The sequence below is a fragment of the Triticum urartu genome, chromosome 5A, assembly GCF_056163025.1.
Source record: "Triticum urartu cultivar PI428250 chromosome 5A, HENAU_Tu73, whole genome shotgun sequence".
Lineage (NCBI taxonomy): Eukaryota > Viridiplantae > Streptophyta > Magnoliopsida > Poales > Poaceae > Triticum > Triticum urartu.
The window spans coordinates 650402073-650426808 of record NC_141877.1 but is presented as its reverse complement, the minus strand read 5'-3'; the positions used below and the strand labels follow the sequence as shown (position 1 = coordinate 650426808).

At 48.1% G+C, this 24736-nt stretch overlaps 1 protein-coding gene and 2 long non-coding RNA genes across 8 annotated transcripts; 1 reads left to right on the top strand and 2 right to left on the bottom strand.

Annotated features, from left to right (window-relative positions):
• Positions 1-6192: 6192 nt before the first annotated feature.
• Positions 6193-9609, bottom strand: LOC125511395 (uncharacterized). 6 transcript variants are annotated; one of them, XR_007284983.2, is made up of 6 exons: positions 8859-9609; positions 8536-8604; positions 8266-8434; positions 8100-8179; positions 7871-8027; positions 6193-7147 (listed from the first exon to the last, which is right to left on the bottom strand). It is a non-coding gene; the product is annotated as an uncharacterized LOC125511395 (long non-coding RNA). The 6 variants fall into 6 exon arrangements; XR_015603012.1 differs by having other exon boundaries at positions 8266-8422; XR_015603010.1 differs by having other exon boundaries at positions 8266-8604.
• A 3484-nt stretch (positions 9610-13093) lies between these two features.
• LOC125506373 (uncharacterized) lies at positions 13094-18485 on the bottom strand. Its single transcript, XR_015603009.1, has 2 exons — positions 17794-18485; positions 13094-13416 (listed from the first exon to the last, which is right to left on the bottom strand). It is a non-coding gene; the product is annotated as an uncharacterized LOC125506373 (long non-coding RNA).
• A 317-nt stretch (positions 18486-18802) lies between these two features.
• Positions 18803-24584, top strand: LOC125511393 (uncharacterized). The gene is made up of 3 exons (XM_048676755.2): positions 18803-20133; positions 22472-24133; positions 24208-24584. Exons 2-3 carry the CDS (start codon positions 22526-22528, stop codon positions 24367-24369), a joined length of 1770 nt encoding a protein of 589 aa, XP_048532712.1. The 5' UTR covers positions 18803-20133; positions 22472-22525; the 3' UTR covers positions 24370-24584.
• The last annotated feature ends 152 nt before the right edge of the window (positions 24585-24736 follow it).

The following is a 24736-nucleotide window of genomic DNA, read 5'->3' as shown; positions in this document are numbered from 1 at the left end:
CCCCGGATTTGGAATCGTACATATACCTACGTATGCAACCATGATTAGGTGCTCACCTAACGCAAGCTGCCATATACTAGTAGCTAGCTAGGGATAATCTACTGAAGCTTACAAATAGGGCATGGCAGATAGGTTAGGCAGGCAGGCCGGCGAACGGCCCAAGCTGCCAAGGTTTTTTCTTTACGCCATGATGAATAGTAGAAATATATGTACATGAAGAGATAGCGGATCGATATTTTTGTTTGTCAGAAAATGAGCACGTCCATGGAGAAGAGACGTGGATGACAGCAGAAAGAATTTTTTTTTTAGGGAAACAGCAGGACTCTGCTGCGTATTTTTATTGATTTTTAAAAAATATAGTACAAAGAATAAGGTCTGAAAAAAATAAAAAAAATAACCAGCAGAAAGAATTAACCAGCAACCGCACCCGGTGAAAGGGACTCGGTAAGGCCAACTCCACCGTGTGACCTATTTCTATCCCAAATTGTCCGTCTGTATCCGTTTAGGGTAAAACGGACAAACCGAACGACCCAACGCATGGGAGTATACGGACGTTTCGTCCGGTCTATATCCGCTTTTGCCCCATTTTCAGACCAAAGTTGCTCTCGATTTGGGACCAAAGCGGACAGAAAGCGGACGTCTTCGCGTCCTCGTCGTCCGTCTGTGTCCGCCTCGACCCCACGTGTCACTCTCTCCTTTTCCGTACCTAGCCCACCATACGGACAAAATCCGGACAAAATGGGTATAGATTTTAGGATAGCAGCGTTGGGCGAGCGAGTTTATGTGGCCTCTGTCTGGCGTTTGTTCTCTCTATTTCTACCTCATACGGACAAAATCCAGACAAAATAGGTATAGATTTAGGGTCGTGCGGTGGAGTTGGCCTAACTCGCACCACCACCACATACAGCTTCGTGGTCGAAAACTCGAAATCCCTTGGTCCTCACGTCGATAATGCTCACTGACCACGATACGATCCTCCACTCGTGAAGAAGATGTGTCCGTCCGTCCGGGATTCCCACTCGGATGAAGGTGATTGCCACGGAGATCTTGATCAGTGGACAGTGGTCAACTTGGAGCTTAATTAATTAATTAATTAATTACCACGGCTTTGCAAAACCTTGGAAGCTCATCGCCTCATCACATCCCAATCCATGCATGCCAGTCCCTATCAATCTGCCACCGCAGCCGCAGGGACGTGCGCCCACACATACCCAGCGGTCAGCCAGTCAGTGAACGTTGGGAGCTTCTCCATTTTTGAATCCTTGCAGGTCAAGATGGTATCCCCTCCCCTGTTTGAAAGGATGACGCGGGACGAGGAGAAGAAAAAGTGGGTGCATGCGCTACTTCACCTCACCACGTTTTGAGGCGAATTTTAGAGCATATATAGCCGGACTTCTCAAATCCGACTCTTCAAATGTCCGCAGACAATGACCAGTCAGTCCTTAAAAAACGTATTTCACATCCGGATACCTCAAGTTAGAAACCTCAACTCCATATTATTACATGCAAAGGGATAGCAGTGTGAGGTGGTCCTTCTCCCCCTCCCCGCGGCCCCCGCGTCGTCCGCTTCGGGCGACTCGGGCGGCGACTAGAGTTTCCCCGTCGCGCCGCCGCTCCCTCACCCTCCCTCCCTCGCCGCCACCTGAGAAAGCCGCCGGATCCTCTCGCGCGGCCGCCCGTGATGGTGGCGGCGAGGCCTCGGCCGCTCCTTTCCTCAAGGAGGACCTCGGATCTGGGGCGGCGGCCCTTCTTGGCGAGGCGGCGGCGCCTTTCGGCTAGCGTCGTTCGTGGGGTGCTCTGGCCGGCGGCCTCGACCACGCGGGTGGTGAGACGACGGCGGGTGGCGGCGGTGGCGCGGAGGTCTTCCCCTCCTCGTCAGATCTGAGGGTGGCTCCTTTCCCCTGTCTCCCTCGCCCCCGCCGCTTCTCGCCAACCTCCTCCCGAGCGCCGGTATGATGTGGGTGGGTGTTCGGTGGTCTGGTTTTGGGCCGCGGGAAACCGTTGGCCGGCTTGGCCGGCCTGCCAGCATCGACGTCCCCGACGCCGTCTCCTCCTTGGAGGTGCTGTAGAGGTCCTTCCCCTTTCCACTCCTGTTCCTCCTCCCGGGTGAAAGCCCAAAATCCGGCTTGGATTGGGCGGCGACGGCGCGCTGTGCGTCGTGTCTTCCTTGGGGGCGCCGCCTGGGGAGGGTTGCGCTCAGGTGAGGGGTTCAAGGTCGGAGCTTGGGTGGCTTGGGTGGTCCGGTGACGGCGGTGTCACGAGGTTCTCCTCGTTGGCCTGCCGGTTTACTTGATACCTCTGCTGCCTTTCTTCAGTAGCTGCACTTGGTGGTTTTCCTGCAGCTCTCCGGCATTCTAGGTTGTGGCGATGCGGCAGTCGCGGAGTGCTCGAATGTTCAAGTGGTGGTGTGTTGCGGCTGCTCCAGGTCCCGAAGCTGGCACATCCCCTGCTCTAGGGTGAGCGTCTCTCAAGTCCGCCGGGTACGGCGCCTTGCGAGCCATGGCGAGAGGGAAGGGTCCCTCTGCGGCGAGAGAGACGGCGGATGTGTGATGTCTTTCTACTTGGGCGTTGGTCGGGCTCACTTGCCACACTCTGTTGCAAGCAGGTCCTCGTCGTGCTCGTGTGTGCCTCACCCCTAGATGGCTGTTTGGCTGTAGTCTTCGGCTAGGACAAGCTTCGAGCTTTGTTTTCTTGTATTCTTTTTGAGCTTGTGCGGCCCGTTGAGTTGTAAGCCTCCTAAAGTGTCCCCTTGTATCGTTTGGTCGTGGGGTTTGTGTGTGTTTGTTTTTCCTGACCGGTTGATGGCTTTGTTAATTCAAAGCCGGGCTCTTCGCGAGCCTTTGTTCTAAAAAAAATATATTATTACATGCAACGTGAAATCTAATCTACGTGGAGCTCGTCCGGTTCCGCTCCCCGCTCGCTCGGGTCCGCCCTGGCCATGTCTGGCGGCCAGCTGCGCTCCTCGGATTGTTGGGCCGGTCGCCGGCAAGGTAGGATAGGGCATGGGACACGAGCTAGCTCACGGGACTCAAGGCCTCGCCGTCTCCCATGCCCTACTCTTCCTCGTCGGAGACCGGAACCCGAACGGTGCCGGTGGACGTCAGATCGATGATGGGTCCATCCGGAGACGATCCACCGACGTCCACCGTGATTCAGTTGCGATGCCCGGACTGATACGCCATACGGGGTGACGGAGAATGTGCGACCATACGGGGCCCCCGGACTGATTCTCTCTTACTTTACTGAATCACAACCAATCCAACGGGCTAGAGCTCACGGCGTGTTGCTCATCTTGTTTTTTCTTTTGCCTTGCTCTCTCTTGCATTTCCTTCTTCCTTGCTTTTCTGCAGTATCAAGAAGACAAATGGTTCGTGGTTCTTGCTTCGTGGTTCAGGAACCCGAATGGCAATGCATCGTGTTGCATGGCTCGACCGGACAAGCTAGCCCAGAAATTGAGGTCGGTCGTCCATCGATCGGGTGCCGACGTTTCTTTCCGAAACCAGCCATACGTACGTAGCGTACGCTACACCAACACGAGCATGCACCTACAGAAATCCCCGGTGAACACGCAAAGCTCGAGCATCTCGATCAATTGTTGCGCCTATCATAGATGACATTCAGGAGAAATCGTTATTTTTTTAGTTCCTTTTCAATTAAGCATGTTCCTAGGGAGGGAATAGTGCAGTTGATCTGTGTGCTAAGCAGGCTCGTTCCTTGTTGGTTTCAGATTGCTGGCTCGAGGAATGCCCATCTTTCCTCATTATATTCCTTAGGGCAGATTGTAATCGCATAGTTTTTCTTTTGGCGATGGGTAATCGAATGGTTATTGAAGCAATAAAAATCACCCCTCATATTCATGGCAAAAAAAAAAAAAACCTTCCATGCACGTACTCAAAGACCGGCCAAGATAACGATTGTGTCGTCCAGGTAGTGGAGAAAAGCCGCATTAACTAGTGTGCAATCCATTCGTACGTGAAGCTCCTCTGGGACAAGTTGCATGATCATCAATCAATCAGACCTGCGGTTGCGGATAGTGATGGATGGATGGATGCCAACTGAACTGATTAATGGCATATGTTAAGGCCTAGTACAATGCAATATGCCTAGGAGAGGTGCTTGAAGAAATAAATCAGGCTTTTCTTTAAGTATCGGTGTTTATTTGTACAGGTAAACGCTTAACTAAGCGTCTCTTCTATAAAAATAGACACCGATGCTTCAGAAAAATCCGATTTATTTTTCTAAGCACCTCCCTAAGCATGTAATAAAGCATTCTTTATCATCATCAATAAAGCATTCCTAACAAGAACACGCGAGTATTATTTGGTCGCCGGGCTGCACCTGCCATCTAATCTATCATAGTACGTAAGCGAAACGCAAATTTAAGCACCCCTTTCCCGGTACAATGCAGTTGCCTGCTTGGTTTCCGCCCCATGGGAATTGTGTCGGCCGCTTCCGCTCTAGGGTGACGGTGTTGTGTCCTTCGAGCCAGGGCGAGAGGGCAGGTGGGTCCTCTTCGGCGCAAAGACGAAAGTTAGTGTGTCATATTTCGTCCATCCTGGGGTAGACGATGGCGCGTGCTCCCTCATGCGTTTTGGTCGCTTCATAGTTGTATTACTCCGACGTTTCGTTGGATTCCTATGACGGTGGATGTGTACCTCGACGATCAAGCCGCGTCCCTTGTTTTTCTTTCTTATGTTTGCTGGATTGTTTAATGTCTTGTAAGCTTCCAAAAGTGGTATTCTAGATGAATCTTCACTGGATGGAATAATTAGTGTCACAAATGCACAACTACAGAGAAGAGGAAAGCAACAGATGATGTGGGGCGTGGCGGCGCTCCTAACTGAGGTGACGGATGGTTTCTTCAACAAGAATAGAGGCTGGGCGCCGACGACGAAAAGACTTGGGGCCGGTTAATTTTTAGCTCTTGTTGCATCTGTTTTAGAGTTCCCGAGTTAGTAAAGGACACGCTGCTGGGAGACATTTTCCTGTAGTTTTGTGGCAAACTGCAGGGCCCCTGCGTGGTGTGGTGTCCCTCTCTTTGCGAGTTGGTTGATGCATGAAGCATGTCTTTGTCTTTGTACTTGGGCATCTAGGTTCCCTCGAAAACATCTTTGTTCCAGAAGACTCTGTTTATGGGTCTCCTTTCATTTGATGGAATGAAATCGGGGACATGTTCCTCAATTCAAAAAAGAAAGAGTTACAACTACAGCGTAAAAAAGTGAAATTCACTCTTAATAATTCAACGCCGGGCCTAGGCCCTTTTAAACGAAAAGCAAGCCAAGTCCACTTCCTAAAATTGCTTTCTTTACCGCGAGTTCATGGTCATGCATGCATGGCCTGTGCTCCCTAGTAGGATTAAATTTTCTTTTGCTAGGCCCGCGCCAAGAGAAAAAGATGGCGATGGATTACCGGCGTGCTACTCTGTTGACAGAGATGCGGTGCACATCTATAAATCCAGAGCATATATAACGTGGATACGCTTGGTTGAATCTGCACGTATACCCACTCCCTTGACAGTTCCGCATGGCCTTATCTCGTCTCTGCCGGCCGGGAATCACGCAGTCACGCACGAGCTTGTCACGGGTACCCATTGTCCGGCAATGCTACACGTACAAACAGTTTACAGATTTTTACAGATGGGTTAGTTTTTATTGGTTAATAAATGAGCGGGACGGTCCACCCTCCTGAAAATTAGTGAGGAAGAGGTTTGTGATTGGTTGTTAGATGAAAAGAGCTTATAAAAACTTGTAAATCTTTATATGTCTAGCATTTTTGCCCATTGCCATTGATCGACGGCGATGGCTGAGCAGGCGAAGCTTCTCCATTACCATTAGGCGGGCGGCCTGCCGAAGCTTCCACGAGTTTAACCATATCACGCACCAGGTGAAAAAAGGACGCGGTAACAACTGGCACCACCACCGCTGTATTCTTCTTGGTGGTGGTAAATAAAATGGTCGAAATCCCTTGGTGGTCACGTCACGTCGGTAATGCCTGTCACTGTCCTCGCCCCTCCTAATCCTAATCTAATCCGACCCATCCATCCACTCGCCAAGACGTGTCCGTCCGCCCGAGATTTCCCACTAGGACGTGGGCTGATACTACCCATAATGAAAATAACATAAGTAGTAACATTACACTTATTTAGTCAAAATAAATGATGTGACATGTAATTAATGAAGAAAGAGAGGCATGTAGTAACATAGCTAGTTACTGTAACATCACACATATCAAAAAAGATGAGTCTATAGGTTAATAAATAAAGTGATGTATAACTGTTAATACACACTGTGACTACTCTAAGTTATTCCCCACTGTGACTAGTCTCATGGAGATTTCCGTTCGGTCACTCAGCCGTCAACTTGGAGTGTAACTAGTAAGCTTGCACGTGCAATGCACGTCTTGACCAATACAAAAAATATATAATGAGAAAATGAAATGATAAGACAATCAATATTATTTTCCAAGAAGCACCTACTCCCAATCATGCACACATAGTAAACTATGAAAAATATGCATTCAAGATCACTAATATGTAATACTGATTGAAGATTAACACCGTCCCATCTCCGTTGCGATGCCTTCACCAAGATTATGTTCTCTGCTTTGTCATCTTTATCCAGAGTCATTACTTAAAAGTTATTAAGTTGTTCAATGATCAACACACAATATCAGAGATAAATAGTACATACTTTCATGGGGAAATAGTTAAAAGCAAAGATACTTTTCTAGCAGTCTCAGAGTACCTTATACATAGTCGTACTACCAGGGTAAGAAAATGACAACATAAAAAATTTAATATTACATGAGTACATGGATACCTCATCGGCACACATGAATGCATCCAGAAATGACCCTGGATTGCCATCACAAGCCATTAAAACAGCATCCCAGTGTTGCAAAAAGGGTTGCTTGACAACCATTCTATTACTGGAGCTATAAACCATTTCAAAACACTGAGCAAATCATGTACTTCTAGAGATAAAAATAGACATGTAAGAGCCTCGATATGTCTGTTATCTGATTATCTTACAGTGAAGAAAGCAATATATCTGACTGCGAGGGTAAGTGAAATCTGTATGGTTGTATCATCGAAAATATAGCCCATCCATAGTAGAGATGCAATTCCAATACAAGGCCCAGAGCAACACTGGTCAAAGAAGATAGAGATTAGCATTGGTAGCATGGTTTTGTATCATCTAGTTTGGACCTATAAAATATTCACATACGCTCCAAGTGAAACTTTTGACAAAAACTTTATTATGGGCCCTGCATCAAAAGTTTTTCTGAGCACTATTCAATAAAATAACTCAATAGCAGCCCAGTAGAATGCAAGGTTATTTAGTAAGAATACAGTCCAACATAATCTTATAATTGTACATGGCGCAATTTGGTAACTATGCAATAACCCAGTGGTGGGTGCGTTGGCTATGTTTCAAAGTTCAGTTGTGGGCAGAATTATCATTGTTGGTTACTTTTTCCCGGATCAAATTAACATGAGTTGCCCATTGCTTCTTCTTAAGAATATGCAAAGTAGGTTCATCCACACACATTCCACCCTGCCCCATCCCCAAATCCCTCTGGTCTCTTTTTTCCTACATGGTGTGATTTTTTTAAAATGAAGTGAAAATACCCTTGTGTTAAATTTCACATACAACTGTACCAATATAATGTATACTTTTACATTTTAGTGTGAAGCATACATTCTAAAGCCCAAATAGACTTGTAATCTATATACTGAGTCAATCATTCCATTTTGATTCTCATGAATGGAACTGCTCCCAATAAAACACAGGAATGGGCATGCAGACAGGGGAAAACACGCATTCTAAAAAATCAAAAGATGAACAATTTGGGAATCAAAGTAGCATACCCGTCGTTCATTAAGGATTCTCCTTTGATTATCATACTGAAATTGTTGCTTGCGCCTAGGTCTTTCAGAAGAGCAATGATAGTAACATCACCGGTTGCACTAAGCGTCCACTGAACAACAACAATGTTTTCCAGTTCCAGGCATATGGAAAAGTAAGCTACGGCAAATTAAGCATCAGAACATTAAATTGAATGGCCTATGTTCGTTATAAATCCAGGCACATACATACCTTATAGCAGCGTCAAGCAAAAATGTTGAGATCACCACACCTAGAACAGCAAGTAACACCATCTGCGCCATGCATTTCTTCTGCAAAGTAAACACTTTAGTATACACTGAATAATAATATATGCATCTGCGGTGCTACATATAACAATTCAACACTGGAAGCTGACCATGTAGGTAAATCTGATGGCAACAAGCCAACAATTAATCACAACACCATCCCAACTTAGAGAACCATTTCTTTCCTATGGGCTGCTGAGTGCCATGCTGTGCCCAACCCACCGAATAATTAGTGCCACATGCCCCTGAATTGCAAAGCTTAGCAACCTGCTCGATGACCTAGCTTGGTGAGAGCCAGAGCAACTTACTTAGTGCTATCTCTCATTCTCTTTTCAACTTTTAGAAATGTAATATTGCAACAATGACATTGGTTTGCAGACCTTGTTGCACCTAGCTTCTTCATTCTTGTACCGTTTATTTGCTTGAGTTGCACCTCACTTTTCTTTTTCCTATTCAATTACCCAGCAGTGAATCAAATCAGTATTTAGGTGAGCCAGACATACAGATATTAACTCTGAAACCGAGTATTCCTTTGACGCTACGGGGTACGTGTGCTCATAAGCTACCATGTCAAACGGAGATCTGACCGATTAGCACCAAAAAAACGGAAACGTGAGGATCCCTCCAACGTTACTACTTCCCATGGAAGCTGATTGATAACACACCAAAAAAGTCACCAGATTGATTTGATTTAAAGATTCACCTGATTGATTTGTGATACATGATCGGTGTTCCTACGGAGAACTGCAGGAGATCCTCGATGGTCCAGCCAGATGACGACATGGACGGCGACGGCAGCACCTCCTGCGCCGCGGCCGAGACCGGCGCCGCCTTAGGGACGACGGCGGCGCTATCTGGGGAGGTGGTCTGGATACGCAGTGCGGCTAGGCAAGGCAGAAACGAATGGCGGCGGGGCAGACCCGGGCATCGCCGTTGTTGTCTAGAGGAAGGCCGGCAGTCGTGAGGGAAGGTCTGGCGGAGCTTGGTCTATGGCCATGGTGTCCTGCAGCACGGGAATGGAGAGGGGAAGAGAGATTAGTGAGGAGAGGGAGAGAGAAGGGAGGAGGAGGGCTCTGGCACGGCTAACCGGAGGAGGAACATCCGTAGATCCGAGCCAGCGGATCCCGACCCGGCATCGAAGGAGCGAGGCGATGGTTCCTCTCGCCCAGATCGGGCCTCCGGTGGCATGCCAACGACGCCTATTGCGGACGGCTCCGGCGGCGACTACCGCGGCGAAGGGCGCGACAGGCGGCTCCCGCAGCGGCTCCCGAGAATACTCCCGCAATGACCTGCGGCGGCTCCCGCGAAAAAGGGCGCGATGGGTGGCTCCGGCGGCAGCTACCGCGGCGAAGGGCGCGGCGGGCGGCTCCGCGGGAGGAACAGTGGGGCGGAGAACGGCGCGGGAGGAGGAGGGGCGAGAGGTCGTGCGGGCGGTTATTTTTGAACGACGGGAGCGATCGATGGATTCTTAGTGGGTTAATGGCATGGTGGGTAATTAATTAACGTAATGGCATGATGGGTAATTAAAGCATAAAACGCGTTTAGTATGCTGGAGGGATGTAGACCATCAGATTGAAGGTTTCGATGGATATGATGTTTTGGTTCTCCGCCCTCTCGTGCTTTTATAGGGGTAGTAGATTAATGAGTATTACCCTCCGTTTTCAAAGGAAAAAAAGTACACCTTGGAGCTCATCGACTCATCACGTCCCCATCATCCATGCTAGGGATGCGATGCGATGTTACTCCCTATCTATCTATCCATTATCAATCTGGCACCGCGAGGACGCACCACCCCCTTTCGTCACGCACACACTGCAGTTAAATCAGTGAACGTTGTACTCTATGGGCCGGAGCTTCTCCATTTCCGAATCTTATCCGGGCCAAGATGTTTGAAGAGGGTGACGCACACGCACGACGAGGGGACAGAAGAAAGTGATGCACTGCACTGCACTGCACTACATGCGTTGCCCGCCGTTCACCTCGTCATGTCGATCTCAAAAAGAAAAAAACTCTTCACGCTTTGAGGATTTTTGTTGTTGTTGTTGTTGTTGTTGTTGTTTTCCACCTTATATAAATAAGTAAACAATCATACCCACAAGAACAGAAGGCCAATTATCTGCACGGAAAACCAGTGCAGCTGCACAACACTTGCATGTACCTCCATTTTCCAAGGGAGACGAGATCGAGATGCACGGCACGGCACAGACCAAGGATGTCTGCACTGCATGCATGTGGTCGTACCAGCACAGACCAAAGATTTTAAGTTTCAACGATGCATTTAATACTGCCAAGTTTCAATCGGTTATAGATATGGCATTTTTTTCATCAGCAGTAGGCACAAAATAATTGATTTTTATCGGACGTTCATGCCACTTTTTTTTGTGGGAGTGTTCATATTATGTTTCGACGTTGAAACTTGACATTTTTTAGGAGTCGTTAAACTATATTCAAAATGGCTCTTATTTGCAAGCGCTGCAAATTGATTGTGACCCACCGGTGAGTCACAATCCGCTTCCTGGCCCAGTTAGCCACTCCACTTCCCTCCCCTTCACTTGACTCCGTCACCCAAGCTCCCGTTCGGCAATCCCCGGCCTTCTCTGGTATGGCGGGCAGCGGATACGAGTCCTACACCTCTTGATCCGTCTACTTCAAGTTTATCCAACGCGGCCCCAAGGAGGAGATGACCGTCTGACTTGTGCTCCGCCTCTCCCGAGAGGAGGCCGCCCGACGACAGCGCTCAGAGTCCTTCCGTTGAGAATCCATTGCGTCCGCCCAAATGACGCATGGATCCGTCGCGAGGTATATCACCGCTGCCTCACTGGAGGCGTTGCGGTCTGTCTGGTGTGTGAACGTGGTGGCTGACGCGCACCCCCTTCCGTTGGCGCGCCGAGCAAGAGGTGAACGCATGGGCGCCGTCTGACGCAAGCATGACGCGGCATGCCTGTCGTGCGAGCCATCAGGAGCGGGAGACGGCGGCAGCCCTCATGGCGGTTTACGTTGGCGAGGCGGAGTTGTATTTTCCGGCGCCCCTATGGTGCACCAATACGGGCACCGCAACCGCGTCGTTAGGATTCTGGGTTCGGACAAGGAAAAGCAGGGCATGGAAGACGGCGACGCCTTGACTCCCGTGAGCCGGTCAGTGTTCCATGTCCTACACTACCTCACCCGCGACAATACCAACACTCTGGCGAACGCAGTCGGTCACCGGACATGGACACGGTGGAGCCGGACGAGGTCCACTTAAGATTAGTTTTACGTTTCATGTAGTAGTATGGATTTGAGATTTATAATTTGAAGTATATGGTCGTGGAATCGATTATTTGAAACGTCATCGGTCACTATACTAGTGTGGCCGTCCGAGGGATTTGATATGTTGTATCCGGTGTAGATGCTCTAACGTGGATACGCTTGGTTGAATCTGCACGTATACTCTCTCCCTTGACAATTCCTCACGACCTTATGTCATCCTTGCCGGGAATTACGGAATCATGCACAAGCTCGTCCCGGGTACCCGTTTGATCGACGGCGATGGCCGAGCATGCGAAGCTTCTCCATCTCCATTAGGCGGGCGGGCGACCTGCCGAAGCCGCCACGAGCCCACGAGTTTATTTAACCACGTCACGCACAAACGCACATGCGCGGGTGACAGCAGAACTCCCAGGGAGGAAGTGCATGCGATCAACCACCAACCACAGCAGCAGCAGGTGAAAAGGACTCCGGTAACTCGTCTCGCACCACCACCGCTATGCATATATCTGCTCTGATCTTCGTGGGTTAAAAGTAAATGGTCGAAACCCCTGCTTGGTCGCCACCTCACGTCGGTAATGCTTGTCACCGTCCTCGCTCAGCATGGTCTACTCTACCGTGAATGAAGAAGATGTGTCCGTCCGTCCGGGATTTCCCACTCGATCGAATGTGGTTGCCACTGTCATGGAGATTTCGGTGGCCAACGTACCTCGCCTTTTCAGTTTTCACCCATGCTACGCGATCATATTCATAGCGCCCTTCATCCATCATCCATGCTCCGAGCCGCGACGACTCGCCACCCCCTTTCGGCACGCGCACACACACCGCGGTCAATCAGTGAACGTTGGGAGCTTCTCCATTTCTGAATCTGATTATCCGGGCTCCCCAAGATGTTTGACAAGGGAGCTTCTACATTTCTGAATCTGATTAGTACCGCATCGGTGCATCACCCACGACCTGGTCTATTGTTACCGTCGTGCCCGAGCAGAAGGACAAAAGGATCCAGGTACCTACTCTGTGTGCCATCGTCTCGCGACCAAGACACGGGCTGGCAGTGACCGTGTGCGGCCATACAGCAGCTACAGAACAGAACAGGGCTCTGAGCGGCCGTTTGCGTCGCGTCGGTCCGCGCGCCGCGCCGCGCCGAGCGAGTGAGCAGTGAGCAGACCCACCGTGCAACCGCGCCACGCCTCGCTCTGTCTCTCCCTTCTCCACCACATTCCCTGCGTGGACCCTGCACTCGTGAGGAACGTGATCCACTCAATTCAAAAGGGAAGAAAAAGAAACCGAATGTGATACACGTCGCGCAGGCGTCTGTCCCGTTTGAATGTGACGGGCATATATTCGACAATTGGAAAACTTTCCCCTCCCCCCTCGTCGCACCCGTAGGCGACGGGGAGGGTTCCTCCGCCGATTCATTTCTCCCCCGCCCCCTCCCTCGCCGCCGCCTATTCAGGGGTGTTGCTTCTGGACCACATTTCTTAATACCATTTAGTTAAGACTTCTATTGTGTGACTGTCAATCTTAATTCTTTCTCATCACTATATTTTTTTCCGCAAGTTTTTTTTCTAGCGAACGGGGTTTTTCCCCAGTTTCCGTTAAAAAAAACATAGTTGTTCTTACACCACCAAAATGCACCCATCAACGAAGCTTCATTAGTGAAGGGGGGCAATATCCCATCACTAACTAAGATCCATAGACCCAACCGACTAGCAACAACACAAAAGAAAGAGACATTGTTAAACATCCTAGAGAGTCTATTACAGGCAACAACCAACACCGGCTTGCTCCCAAAAGAGAAGAAAAGTGCATGTAGAAACATAAACAAAGTAAAAGCAGGATTAAAGCTAGAGCAAGACAATAATAGAAACGACACCATCTTCAAGAGCAAGATGTGCACCAGTAAGTCTCATCACTCTCGGGTTCCATCTTCTCGAAGTGCTATAATTTTCACTTGATACTCGCTCTAGAAGCCTTACTCCACACTTCAACTCCCTTTGATTTTCCCTGTTTATCTGTAAGATGGACCACGAGTCAATAAGATGACAATTTTATATAGAATCCCAAAAGGATCAGCAACCCTTTTGCGATCAACTCAAATATCATTTCCGCAAGTCCAAAATGACCATAGTAATGCAGAGATCCTAACGCGTATCTTCTTTTTTCCTAAGTTTGTCAAAAGAAGATAGCCATGTAGTAAAATGGCTCTTAACATCCAAGGGAACAAAATTAAAACAAAAAATGCACCGCAGTACACTCCATAGAAATTTAGCAACAGAGCAATGTAAAACAGATGATCAATATATTCATCAGCCCCATGAAATATACATTTAGAGTCTCCATCCACCCTCTTTTGTGCAAATTATCTTTAGTAAGCACACTATTTCCAACCACAAACCATTAGAAAACTTTGATCTTTAGGGGAATCTTCCAAGCGAACTTATAGGAAGATTTAAACCATTAATTACCGACTTGTTATACAAATATTTAACACATTATTTACCATCAAATTCTAAAGACCAGATAAGTGTGTCTTTTTCATCTTCCTATATATCAATACAACAAGCTTTAATTGGATCCCATTGTATCAAAGTACCCCCCCCCCCCCCCCAATAAAGTTCTCCTAGATTTAAATTCTTCCCACCAATTATTCAACACATCAAGTAACTTGACATTTTTAGTGAAACACAAATCATATAGCATGGGATAAGACTGCTTTAGTGGTTTATCATCCAACCACCAATCTCCCCAAACTCTAATGTTCTCCTGATTACTCACTCTGTTCTTCACATAGCTGAATAACAAGCCTCCAACAAATAGTAAGCCAACCCAGAATTGGGATCTCCCACTTTCCGTTTTACGCGAGAGAGGCACACATTTCTAACATATTTATTTCTAAAGGATATCCTACCAAAGCCCCTCTTCCATTTCCAACTTCCACGACCATTTAACTAAGAGGGTCTTCTTCATCGCTTCAAAATTATGGATACCCAAACCTCCTTATTTCTTAGGCTGACAAACTTTAGATTTTTTGCACTATCAATGTCATCAAGAAGAAGGAAAATTGTGCCATTGGCATATTGTAGCATGTTCACACACCCTCCCTAGATTCAGTTAACACCCCTTTCACATAACTATGTTCCCTAGCGTTCTTCATAATCCAGTGTGAAAGTAATCTCCCTGCATGTAGGAGAGGGATTAAGGAATCTCCCTGCCTAAGACCTTTAAAAGGAGGAAAGTAAGGTCCAATCTTATCATTCAGTTTAACACTCGTAGATCCACCTCTCATGGTTTCCACAATCTAGTCATTCCATTTATCAAGGAAACCCTTCAAACTTAATACTTTTCATACAAAAGGCCACTTAATTTTATCATTTTTTCAAATTCTACTTTAAAGAGCACACGACACTTCGTTTCTCAGAATTGATAGAATTAACAACTTCATGTAATATCAGCACTTCCTCCATAATATACCTTCATTTAACTAGAGCAGTTTGTACAGGAGAAATCAACTTTCCAACTATTTCACTCAATCTATTCATAAGAATTTTAGCAAAATAAATAAATAAACATTTAGTAGGCAAATAGGCTTAAACTTATGAATTTCTTTAGCATCATTAGTTTTGGGAACTAAAGTGATGATTCCATACTTTAATCTGGAAATATTTAAATTACCTTGTGGAAATCATCAAGCATTGTCGTCAGATCCCACTTAACCATATGCCAATATATCCGATGAATTGGAAAACCATCAGGACGAGGGCTTTAATCTAGAGAATTCAAGTTAATTCCAACCAGACTACCACCACATCTTCCTCTAGGAGGAGTCCAATGCCATTTGACCCTCCACAAAAAATTGTGAAATTCATTCTAAGAGTAAGTATTTTTCATGGTTTCTTGTAATATGAGGAAATCCATATTAAATCAAAAATACAATCTCTAATAAACCTCCTCTTAACATCACCTCCCACACCCCTAGCATTTGAAAACATATCTTCCACTTTTGTTTAATTTTTATCAGCACAAGTTTCTTTATAGGAATTCATTTTCTGATCCTAGCAACGCTAGGTGAATAGTTATTATTTGTTTTCTTGGAGGAGAAAACTTGCTTTAAGTTATCAAGATACTTCTCCTCAAGATCAACATCAAAGTGGTCCCCGTTAGAACAAAGCTCATTTAAATCTGCATCACCGGTGTCAATAGGACCTGGTGAGCCAAAATTATCATCATATTTCCTTTTTTGGGTGTTATTAATATGAATATCAAGACTGGCATTTTCAAGTTTCCTCATAATCCCCCAATAAGTATCAATCATGTCTAAAATACAACCCAAATGAATTCCAATGCAAGAAGTCATTGATAGAAGATATGTGTTATTAATATCCATAAGATCAAGAATAGAAGAGTCACCATAGTTATATTTAGCAGGTGCTCTCTCCTTAGGCATGTCTTCCACCCTAAGGTCATCCATGTCTTTCAGCCTATCATGTCTGCTAGGTACAACACCCAACTAACAGTCAACATCCCTTTGACTACCAGGAATTTTGTCATGACCAATAATATTCCCCGTAGGAGTACCAAAGGAACGAGACTCCTGGATAGCAGTAAAATCCATATGTTATTGGTATTTGTACTCATCAATGTTATTATCTTCCCCGTCTGCATCTTGGGTAATTGCACTTTCTTCAGATATATTTATATTGTCTTCGGAAGCATTCTCAACCTCCTTTTTATCCATCACTTACTGCGACAGTCTCTCAAGTATCTGTGTTTTGTTTTTGTATCTCCAAATGTTGTTTCCTCATATGTAAATCCTTCCTCTCTCCTTCACTCTCAATCTTTTTTCATCCATTACTATCTTAGCAGCTTGCCTAGCATTATTCTCCTCCAACAACTTAATTTGTATAGCCAGATCCTTATCGATCCCATTATCCTCAGTCCTCATAGCAACATTGTTGTCTTGTGTGCCCAGATGCATCAGCAAGTGTATCATTTCTACACCTAGCCCATGTCTAGCTTCATATTCTGCAAAAGATAGGCTCCCTAAATCAATGATATCTCTGTTAGCCTCATCTTCCTTGTTCCTTTTAGCATTTCTAAGGGTATCCACATCAGTCTCACCTGCACTAAATTATTAATCTGAGCACTTCCTCTTTTTCCACTACAAGAGTACCATTCTTGTTCCACTACCTCAACAACCTAAAAAACACCCTAAAAATAAGAATATCTTTTGTAGTTAATTCAGTTGAGGCAGGAACTTTGTGAATATCTCACAGCCCAACCTTGCATCTCACAAATTCAATATTAATGGAATCCAAGTCAACTTCAAACACCGGAGTCTACATACTTTGCAACTGCTTTGATTTGTTTGAACCAAGTACAATCTTCAGTCAAGTGTGACTTTTTTGCATAAACATAGCAGTGAACATATTTCCTGCAATCTTTATTAACATGTTCAACTTCCTTACACTTAGAGCATAACAATCTCTATCCACCAACACCTCCTTCACTTCCATTATTTCTCATCTTCCTTGATCTATCCATCTGACTGAAGAATTGGGGCCCACTCATAAGCACATACTGAGAATTTCCACTATTACCAATACCACCATCACCACACCCTTCTCTCACACCTTAATTAGTCATCATGTTAACTCCAACCCCAGAGTAAGGCACAAAGTTTGGCATAGCCACCACTCCCATAAGATGGTGTTGTTGTGAAGAGATCCCTTGACTGGATCCTTCTCCCCAACATGAGTAATTTGGGGAAATCACACTTGTTGCATTCCCATATTAGGGATCTGGCAGGTAAATTCCCAATTGGTGACATCCACTGGGTAGTGTTATGGATCTAAACTGCTGGGTATCCCCACTCTGGATTCTATTCAGATCAACCAGAAGTGGACCTTGTGTGGTGCTCGGGGCAGCCTAGGTTTTTTGTCCCTGAATCACCCCACTTGCCCCATAATTCAAAACCTTCCCAGCCACCTCCCCATTAAGATCAATACCATTTTCCTTCGAGTTGTTCCTAGATTTTTTTCCATTATAGCTTCCATGACCTCCACCACCATACCCCTTCAGTTATTGGTAGCTAAGATTGTCTCTTCCTCGTTCCTGTCAGCCCCCTCTCCCCTGAGCTCCAGCCATATCCTCCTCTGCCGCCTCTCTCCCTCCTCTCTCTCTCTCCCACTCTCTCTCTCTCCTCTCTCTCTCTCAAACCCTAGCTCGGGGCAACGAGGTTCCTCTTCCCAATCAATTATGGATCTCCACATTCGTCTATCACGAACAACAGGAGTATCAAATGAGCCATCTTGACCTAAATCCCTCGATGGGGTAATGATACATTTATCCATAGCAACATGAACTTGAATTGGGGGTTTGATTATACATACCACACACTGCAGAAGATTCCTCATCGGAATCTACTCCGGATAGCACCCATAAGTGGGTACCGGCCGGAGTGACTCCTACTGCCCGCCGGACCCGCGAGCAAGTGCCCGAATCCTCGCCGAGCGCCGAGGGAAGCGAGGCGAGCGGCGCGACATCTGAATCGGGCGCACGCCTCTCCCCCTCCTTGGTGCAGGCACGGTGATTCCTCCCATCCCCGGCATCTGTTGCTCCACCAGCCCCGGTACAAGGATCACCATGACCGCCCCCACCACAAACTCCGCTGGATTTGGGGGGGACGACACACGAGATCTATATGCAGCCCATCTCCTCCTCTACCGCGGATCCGGCGACTCCGCCTCCATCATAGCCCAGTGGAGGATCTTGATAGGAGGAGCCCCATCTCCAAGCATCCTCGCCCGCTCCGCCTCCGTCGCCAAGACCGTGATCCCAATCGCCGCGTCGTGGAGCGTGTCCATGTCGGGAAACCACCCGCAGATCTCTCTGAAGCGGGCCATCTTCGCCGCATCCCCCGCCGCCATGTGCCCTATCCACTCCTCCAGGGCCGCCGTGATGATCATCTCCGCTCCGCCCCCCTTCTCCGTCCTCCCTCGAGCTTCTCTCCGCCCAGATGTGGTCGCGTGGACTAGATAAGAAAGAGGGATCCCCTCTCCGCGAGTAACATGTGAGATGTGTATGTATGCCCGTTTCTCGGAAGAATTACAAGGAGTACTAAATAAATAAATAAATAAAAAGATGGAAAGTAAAAAAAGGTGTAAAACCACGAGAAGGTGAAAACGCTATTTTGAGTCAAAAAAAATTCCATCAAACATCAGACGTGGGCCCACTCTCTAGTAGCCGTTTTTTTCTACCAACCAGCCGTCGCTCGCTCGTGACCCCGGCCCCTCGTCCCCGCCCTGTCGTGGTCCTGTCCACTCCCCTCCCCTCCCTCCACTCCGCCCAAGTCCATGCCGTAACGTTCGGCCAGTGCCACGACCACGATGGTGGAGAACGAGGAGCGCGCAACAACCCAGCCAGCCAGCCAGCCGCCCCGACCGGAGTGCGGAATAAATCCCAGCCCCATTCCCAGCACAAGCAGACCTCCACATCTCCGTGGAATCTACAACCCGTCCTCCTCCTCCTCCTCGATAGCCAGCCCAACCCCCAAGGAATTTCGTGCCCAGAACCGCTCGCTCCTAATCTAACCTCGGGAGCTGCGATCCGGTCTGCTTCGCGCTCGTAGGAGCAGCATATCTCCATCGTCATCACCAGTTTAGTCGTCGTCCTCGCAGGGAGTTCACATGGTCTGCTGGTCTGACTCTGACTGTGGGGAGCAGCAGGCGTAAATCTTCTTTGCCACCGCGACCGACCCCGGGTCCCGGCCCCGGCAAAAGTCCTCCTGCCTGCCGTTGCATCTTCTCCGGCCGTTTCGGCTTTTCTCCCCCGCTGCCGCCGCAGAAAGCTCTCGAGCTCGCAATCAAATCTTCTTGCACTTTTCGCCCAGCCTTCCCCCCTCCTCTCTCCGGCTCTCCGCAGGCACTAGTAACTGCCCTGCTTCCTTGGCTCTTCTTGAAGAGCCTTCCTTAAAACCGGAGGGCAGTTACTCTGCCGCCATTAAGCCCTGCTCCGGACCTCCGGTTTCCACTCTCTCGCCTCCGGCGGTCACAATCCTCGCCTGCCCATCCAGCGTTGAGCACCGAAGGAGAAAGATAGCAGGGAAGGAGGAGGAGGAGGAGGAGTAAAAGGGGACAGCTCTCTCCTTGACGCCTCCCCCTCTGCCCCTCCCCGTTCGGGAAACCTACCACCGATTGCTCTCGCTCGCTCAGGTCCCGTCCCCATCCGTCCACCCATCCATCGTCGTCTTCCTCCTCCCGATTTCTCTTTCGAGGTCGGGTGAAAAGCTGCTTCCTCTTGTCTCTTCCTCCACAGGGTAGCGAGCGGAGCTTCTTGCGTCTTGGCTTTGATTCTTTCCTGGCCCCTCTCATCTGATGGCTCCGGTTTAGGTCCCGGGTCCTCCTCACCTAATCTTGTTTCTACTCCCGGTTGGTACCGCCAGCAGCCCCGCCCGCCTGCCTTGCCGGTCCAAGCAATCCATCGATCTACCCTCCCTCCCTCCCTACCTACATAGCCAGCCAGCCTCCACGCACACCTCCTCAGGCTTCTCCACAGTCACTTCAGACATCAGACTTCAGACCAGTCCATCTCACTGCTCTTTCCCAGAGCCTTTCTTCTCCGTGTGCTGGTTGCTGGGAGGTTAGGAGGCAGTGCTTGCTTGCTCGCTCGCTCGCTCGCTACCTTCAGGGGAGGGAGGCTTCGGATGCTGCGCGTGCTGATCGGCCCCTGAGGTGAGCAATTCTCGTCTGAATTTCTGATGCATGTTGCTACAGTTCTACACTTCTACTACTCCTTGTGGCCAAATAAAAATCAATTTTGCCTTTTCAGCTTTCATACAGACTTTGAAAACGAGCATATGTTCTCTTCTTCTACTTCTTCTTTTTCTGAAATTAGAGAAGATTTGGCGGCTGCTGCTGCAAAGCAAGTCAAGCCTTTGTGTGCTTGCGTGAGAAAAAGATAGCCAGCAGCGCCACCTTTGTAGCCTCCTTTGTGTCATTGCGCATGGGCTTCATCCTCATTCCTCCCTCCTTTAACCGCCGTGTCAAAAGGCAGGCGCATCAAAGCGATGATGATACACTCTTTAAGCCGCCGGTGATGAATGCAATTAACTTCTTCCTTTTTTGGCTGCCCATTATTCCCTAGCTAGTGCTTGCTTTTCTGCAGGGCTGCTGCTGCTGCTTTAGTTTTCATGCCCAATCAACCAATTCTCCTTTTATCCAGTTGACACCTATTATAATTGCAGAGGATAAGAAGAACTTGCTCTGTTCTTGCTTGGACACCAATCTCTGCTTCAACTGCTGCATTTACTTTCATGTAACAGTCTTGTACCCAATGCTTCAGTGACAGTGCATCTTAAGCAATGGACTCCACTTGGTAGTGGTACAGTTAGTATTAGTACTAGCATGTTCTCTACAGAGAAGGAAGGAAGGACTTCAGAGTTCAGATAGCACTATTGTTCTCATGGGTAGGGTGTACGCGACGATCTTACGGAGAGAAAGCATTCATTTTTTGCCCAGTTTGTGCTGCTGAGATGGTACTTGTTGGGAATTTATTACCATGTTCTCTGAGTTGGTTCATACTGATTTCTGGACAGTTTGTGTGTAGGCACTTGTGCAGTACTACAGGTACAGGTTTCTTCAGTAGCTTTGTTTTGGGCATAGGGTGTTTCATACAAAATACCCAACACATGGTCTTATCTCTTCTTCTTTTTTTGTGATAACTCACATGGACCTCTCCTGGTCCATTCGTATTTTTTGTAAGGCTTTTATCGGTTTGGTTAATTGTAAAATCTTATGAGTGTTTGCTCCATGATCTACGCGCAAAGTATTTTTAGATTCTCGGTGCAGTTATTTAGGGGGGGGGGGGGGGGTTATTTGCTTGCTATATATATAGGGAAAGTCATTGCTCTGTTTTCAGTATTTTCTGATCCAGCACCTTTACACGGAAACTGAAACTGCTTCACTGTCATCTTATCAATATTTAAGCCGCCGGTGATGAATGCAATTAAGTTCTTCCTTTTTTTGGTTGGCCATTATTCCCTGCTGGTGCTTGCTTTTCTGCAGGCTTCTGCTGCTTTAGTTTTCATGCCTAACTAAGAACCATAAAAAAAAACACTCATCTTTTAGTCCAGTTGACTCCTCTCGATGAAATAATTGCAGAGGATAAGAAATTGCTCTCTTCTTGCTTGTACATCAATCTCTTCTTCAAGTGCTGCATTTACTTTTCCACAGTCTTATGCCCAATGCTTCAGTGATAGTGCATTCTAAGCAATGGACTCCACTTGGTAGTAGTACAGTTAGTAGTACTAGCATGTTCTCTTGCTTCTACTGAGATGAAAGGAAGGACTTCAGAATTTAGATGGTACCGTTTTCATGGATAGAGTGTGCGACGATCTTACGGAGAGAAAGCATTCATTTTTTGCCCAATTGGTGCCGCTGAGATGGTACTTGTGGGGGAATTTATAATCTTGTGCTATGGTTCAGTCATTTCAATTGGGAAAAAGAGAGGCTCTCTCTCTGGGTTGGTTCATCATAATGATTTCTGGGCAGTTGGTTCATCATAAGCACTACAGGTACAGGTTTCTTCAGTAGCCTTATATTGGGCATAGGATGTTTCATAGAAAATGGCCAACACATGGTCTTCTCTCTTCTTCTTTTTTTGTGATAACTCACATGGACCTCTCCTGGCAACTGTTGTCCATTCATATTGTTTTAAGGCTTTGATTGACTAGTTAATTATAAAATCTTATGAATTTTTTGCTCCATGATCTATGCGCAAAATATTTTTAGATTCTCGGTACAGTTGTTTACGGGGGGATTTATTTGCTTACTATTTAGGGAAAGTCATTGCTCCCTTTTCAGTACTTTCTGATCCGGCGCCGATATACGGAAACTGCTTGACAGTCATCTTACCAATATTTTCGGATCCGGCACCGATATACCGGAAACTGCTTAGCTGTCATCATAGACAACATAGGCATGATTTTGGCAGTTGTTAATTTCCTGTCTGTCAGATCAGATTTGGGTTTTCTGCCATCTTTAACATGCCGGTGATGTTGCTGCTGTGCAGGTAATCAATATCAGATTTTCCAGCATTAACTAGATTTTTGGTTCTTTGGCGAAGATGGAGCTCGTCTATTTGGAAAGGAGAAATGGATTACGCGGCGACAGCGCCGCTCCAGAGTTCAGTGGAAGGTCAGAAGATGACCATCATCAACACCTGCCGGTTGTTGCACCTGAGGTTCAGTCTGATCTGGCTCTGGTAAACTACAGGCAGACATTTCCATTAGATGAGAGGAAGAGCAGGAGCTGCCAGTCATGCCACAGGTCACCATGCTGCTGTGGTGGCGACGCGCCTCGCCTGGACTTGTGCCCGACGCTTCCTGCCAAGATGATGATCTTGGAGTTCCTGATAAGAAGCCTGAGGCACCCAACAAGAACCCACAACGTGACTGATCTCGACGACTTGATCAGCGGCGGAGCCGGCACCGGGGATGTCACTCTGGGTCCTTCGGACAAGATGATGCTGGACTCCTTACATGCGCTAGTGAACGCCAAGACAAGACCGCCAAAGAGTCCCTCTTTCTTCCTTCCGGGGGCCAAGATGAGGAAAACCAGGTCAAGATCACACACCATTACACAGTCAGAGATACTGAAGCTGATTTCCCCGGAGACATGGGAGATGTCCTCCCCCGGGGCATCGTCGCCGTCGAAGAGAAGCGCGGCGGAGCTCGCCGCGCATGAGGGCACGGCGCCTTCTTGCTCCGGCACGGCATGTCTGAGGTCAAGTCAGCCTGGTCTGTCCTCATACCCACCACCATCATCATCTCTTAGTGCAGGCCTTCTGCAATGTATATGGAAAGATGGGCTCCCTCACTTTGAACTGTCACTGGACAATCCTATGGCGATGTACACTGCAAGCCCTGTCAAGAAGCCACATGGCGATGGCAAAGCCTCCGCCACCGACTACGTCTACCTGTTCCATTCAGACGAACAAGGGAAGAAGGACTGGATGGGGAACTACTCGAGCGGCGTGTCGAAACTCGTCGGCAAGATGAAGGTGTCAAGCTCTCTGGTGCTGGGCTCAGACGGGTCAGGCTGTGTGGAGACTGAGTTTGTCATGTATGGCTCCCCTGATGACTACCTGAGGCAGATGCAGAGCGCCTACAGTGCTGCAAAAGGCAAGGGGCTGGTGAAGAGGGTGGCAGAGATCATGAGGTCGCCCAATGCTTCCTCCAGCCCGAAACATGCTGCATGGGGAAGGTTTGGCAGGCCTTCTTCCCCGCTGCGGTTCGACGATGATGTGCGCGAAATGCTCGACGCCGAACCGGGCGGCGCTGGAAAGGCGACAGGGTTGGTGAGCCTCGCCGCCGACGATCTGCCGGCCAACCAGGAGGTGGCGGCGATCGTGGTGAGGGAGCGGCGGGAAGAGCCGACCGTCGTCGGCGGCTGGGGCCTCAAGTTCCTTGAGAAGGCCGGAGGAGCCGCTCAATCAGAGAGCAGGAATAAGAAGGCAAGGTGGTGCATAAGCGCCATTGTCCCAAGAGGCTACCACGGCGGCGTGGCTTCCGGGACTGGCGGCCCGTCGGGGCTCGTCGAGCGGTGGCGGAACGGTGGCCGCTGCGAGTGCGGCGGGTGGGACCTCGGCTGCCCCATCAGAGTGCTGAGCAACGACGGCCGCGTGTCGTCGTCGCCTGAGGACGGTGCCAAATCGGTGGAGCTGTCACCAACGGTAAGCACAATTCAGACAGGATTTTATGTTTCAGAAGTGGCATATTGTTCATCTCCGTTTCTATCTAATTCCAGGGGGCGAGGAGCGGCGGCGAGCCGGCGGTGAGGCTGGTGAGCGTCACTGAGGGCCTCTACATCCTCTACTTCGACGCCGGCGTGGTCTCGCCGCTGCAGTGCTTCACTGCCGGCGTAGCAGCGGTCCACAGCCAGGCGCCCCAGCTCCACCCAAAACTGTGAACCGTTTGTAGTTGGGTTGAAGAAACTGACCTTCTTGTAAGATTGTTGACTTTCTCCTGAGAGATATGGCAGGCAAGTGCCCTAGAGCTCGGGCTGTTAATTCATCAGCTTTTCTGGATGAAGGCTGAAAGCCTGAAACTGTAGGAATCACAGCCCATGTAAAAAAAATGGTGCCGATATAAAGTGCACAGATTTATTCACAGCTTTTTATTTAACTGACAGATTGTCTAACTTGATCGACGAGGCAGAGAATTCAATGGGCCAATGTGCTGATTTTCGGCCGCAGTTTTCACCGCGATGGCATTCACATTAGCCACTCAAGCTGCTGTTGATTTATCAGCTACTCAAAACAAAAATTATGAAGTAT

Coding starts and splice junctions, on each gene's coding strand:
- LOC125511393 (XM_048676755.2), top strand. CDS start 22,526: ATGGAGCTCGTCTATTTGGAAAGGAGAAATGGATTACGCGGCGACAGC. Junction 24,134..24,207: donor CGGTGGAGCTGTCACCAACG/GTAAGCACAATT, acceptor ATCTAATTCCAG/GGGGCGAGGAGCGGCGGCGA.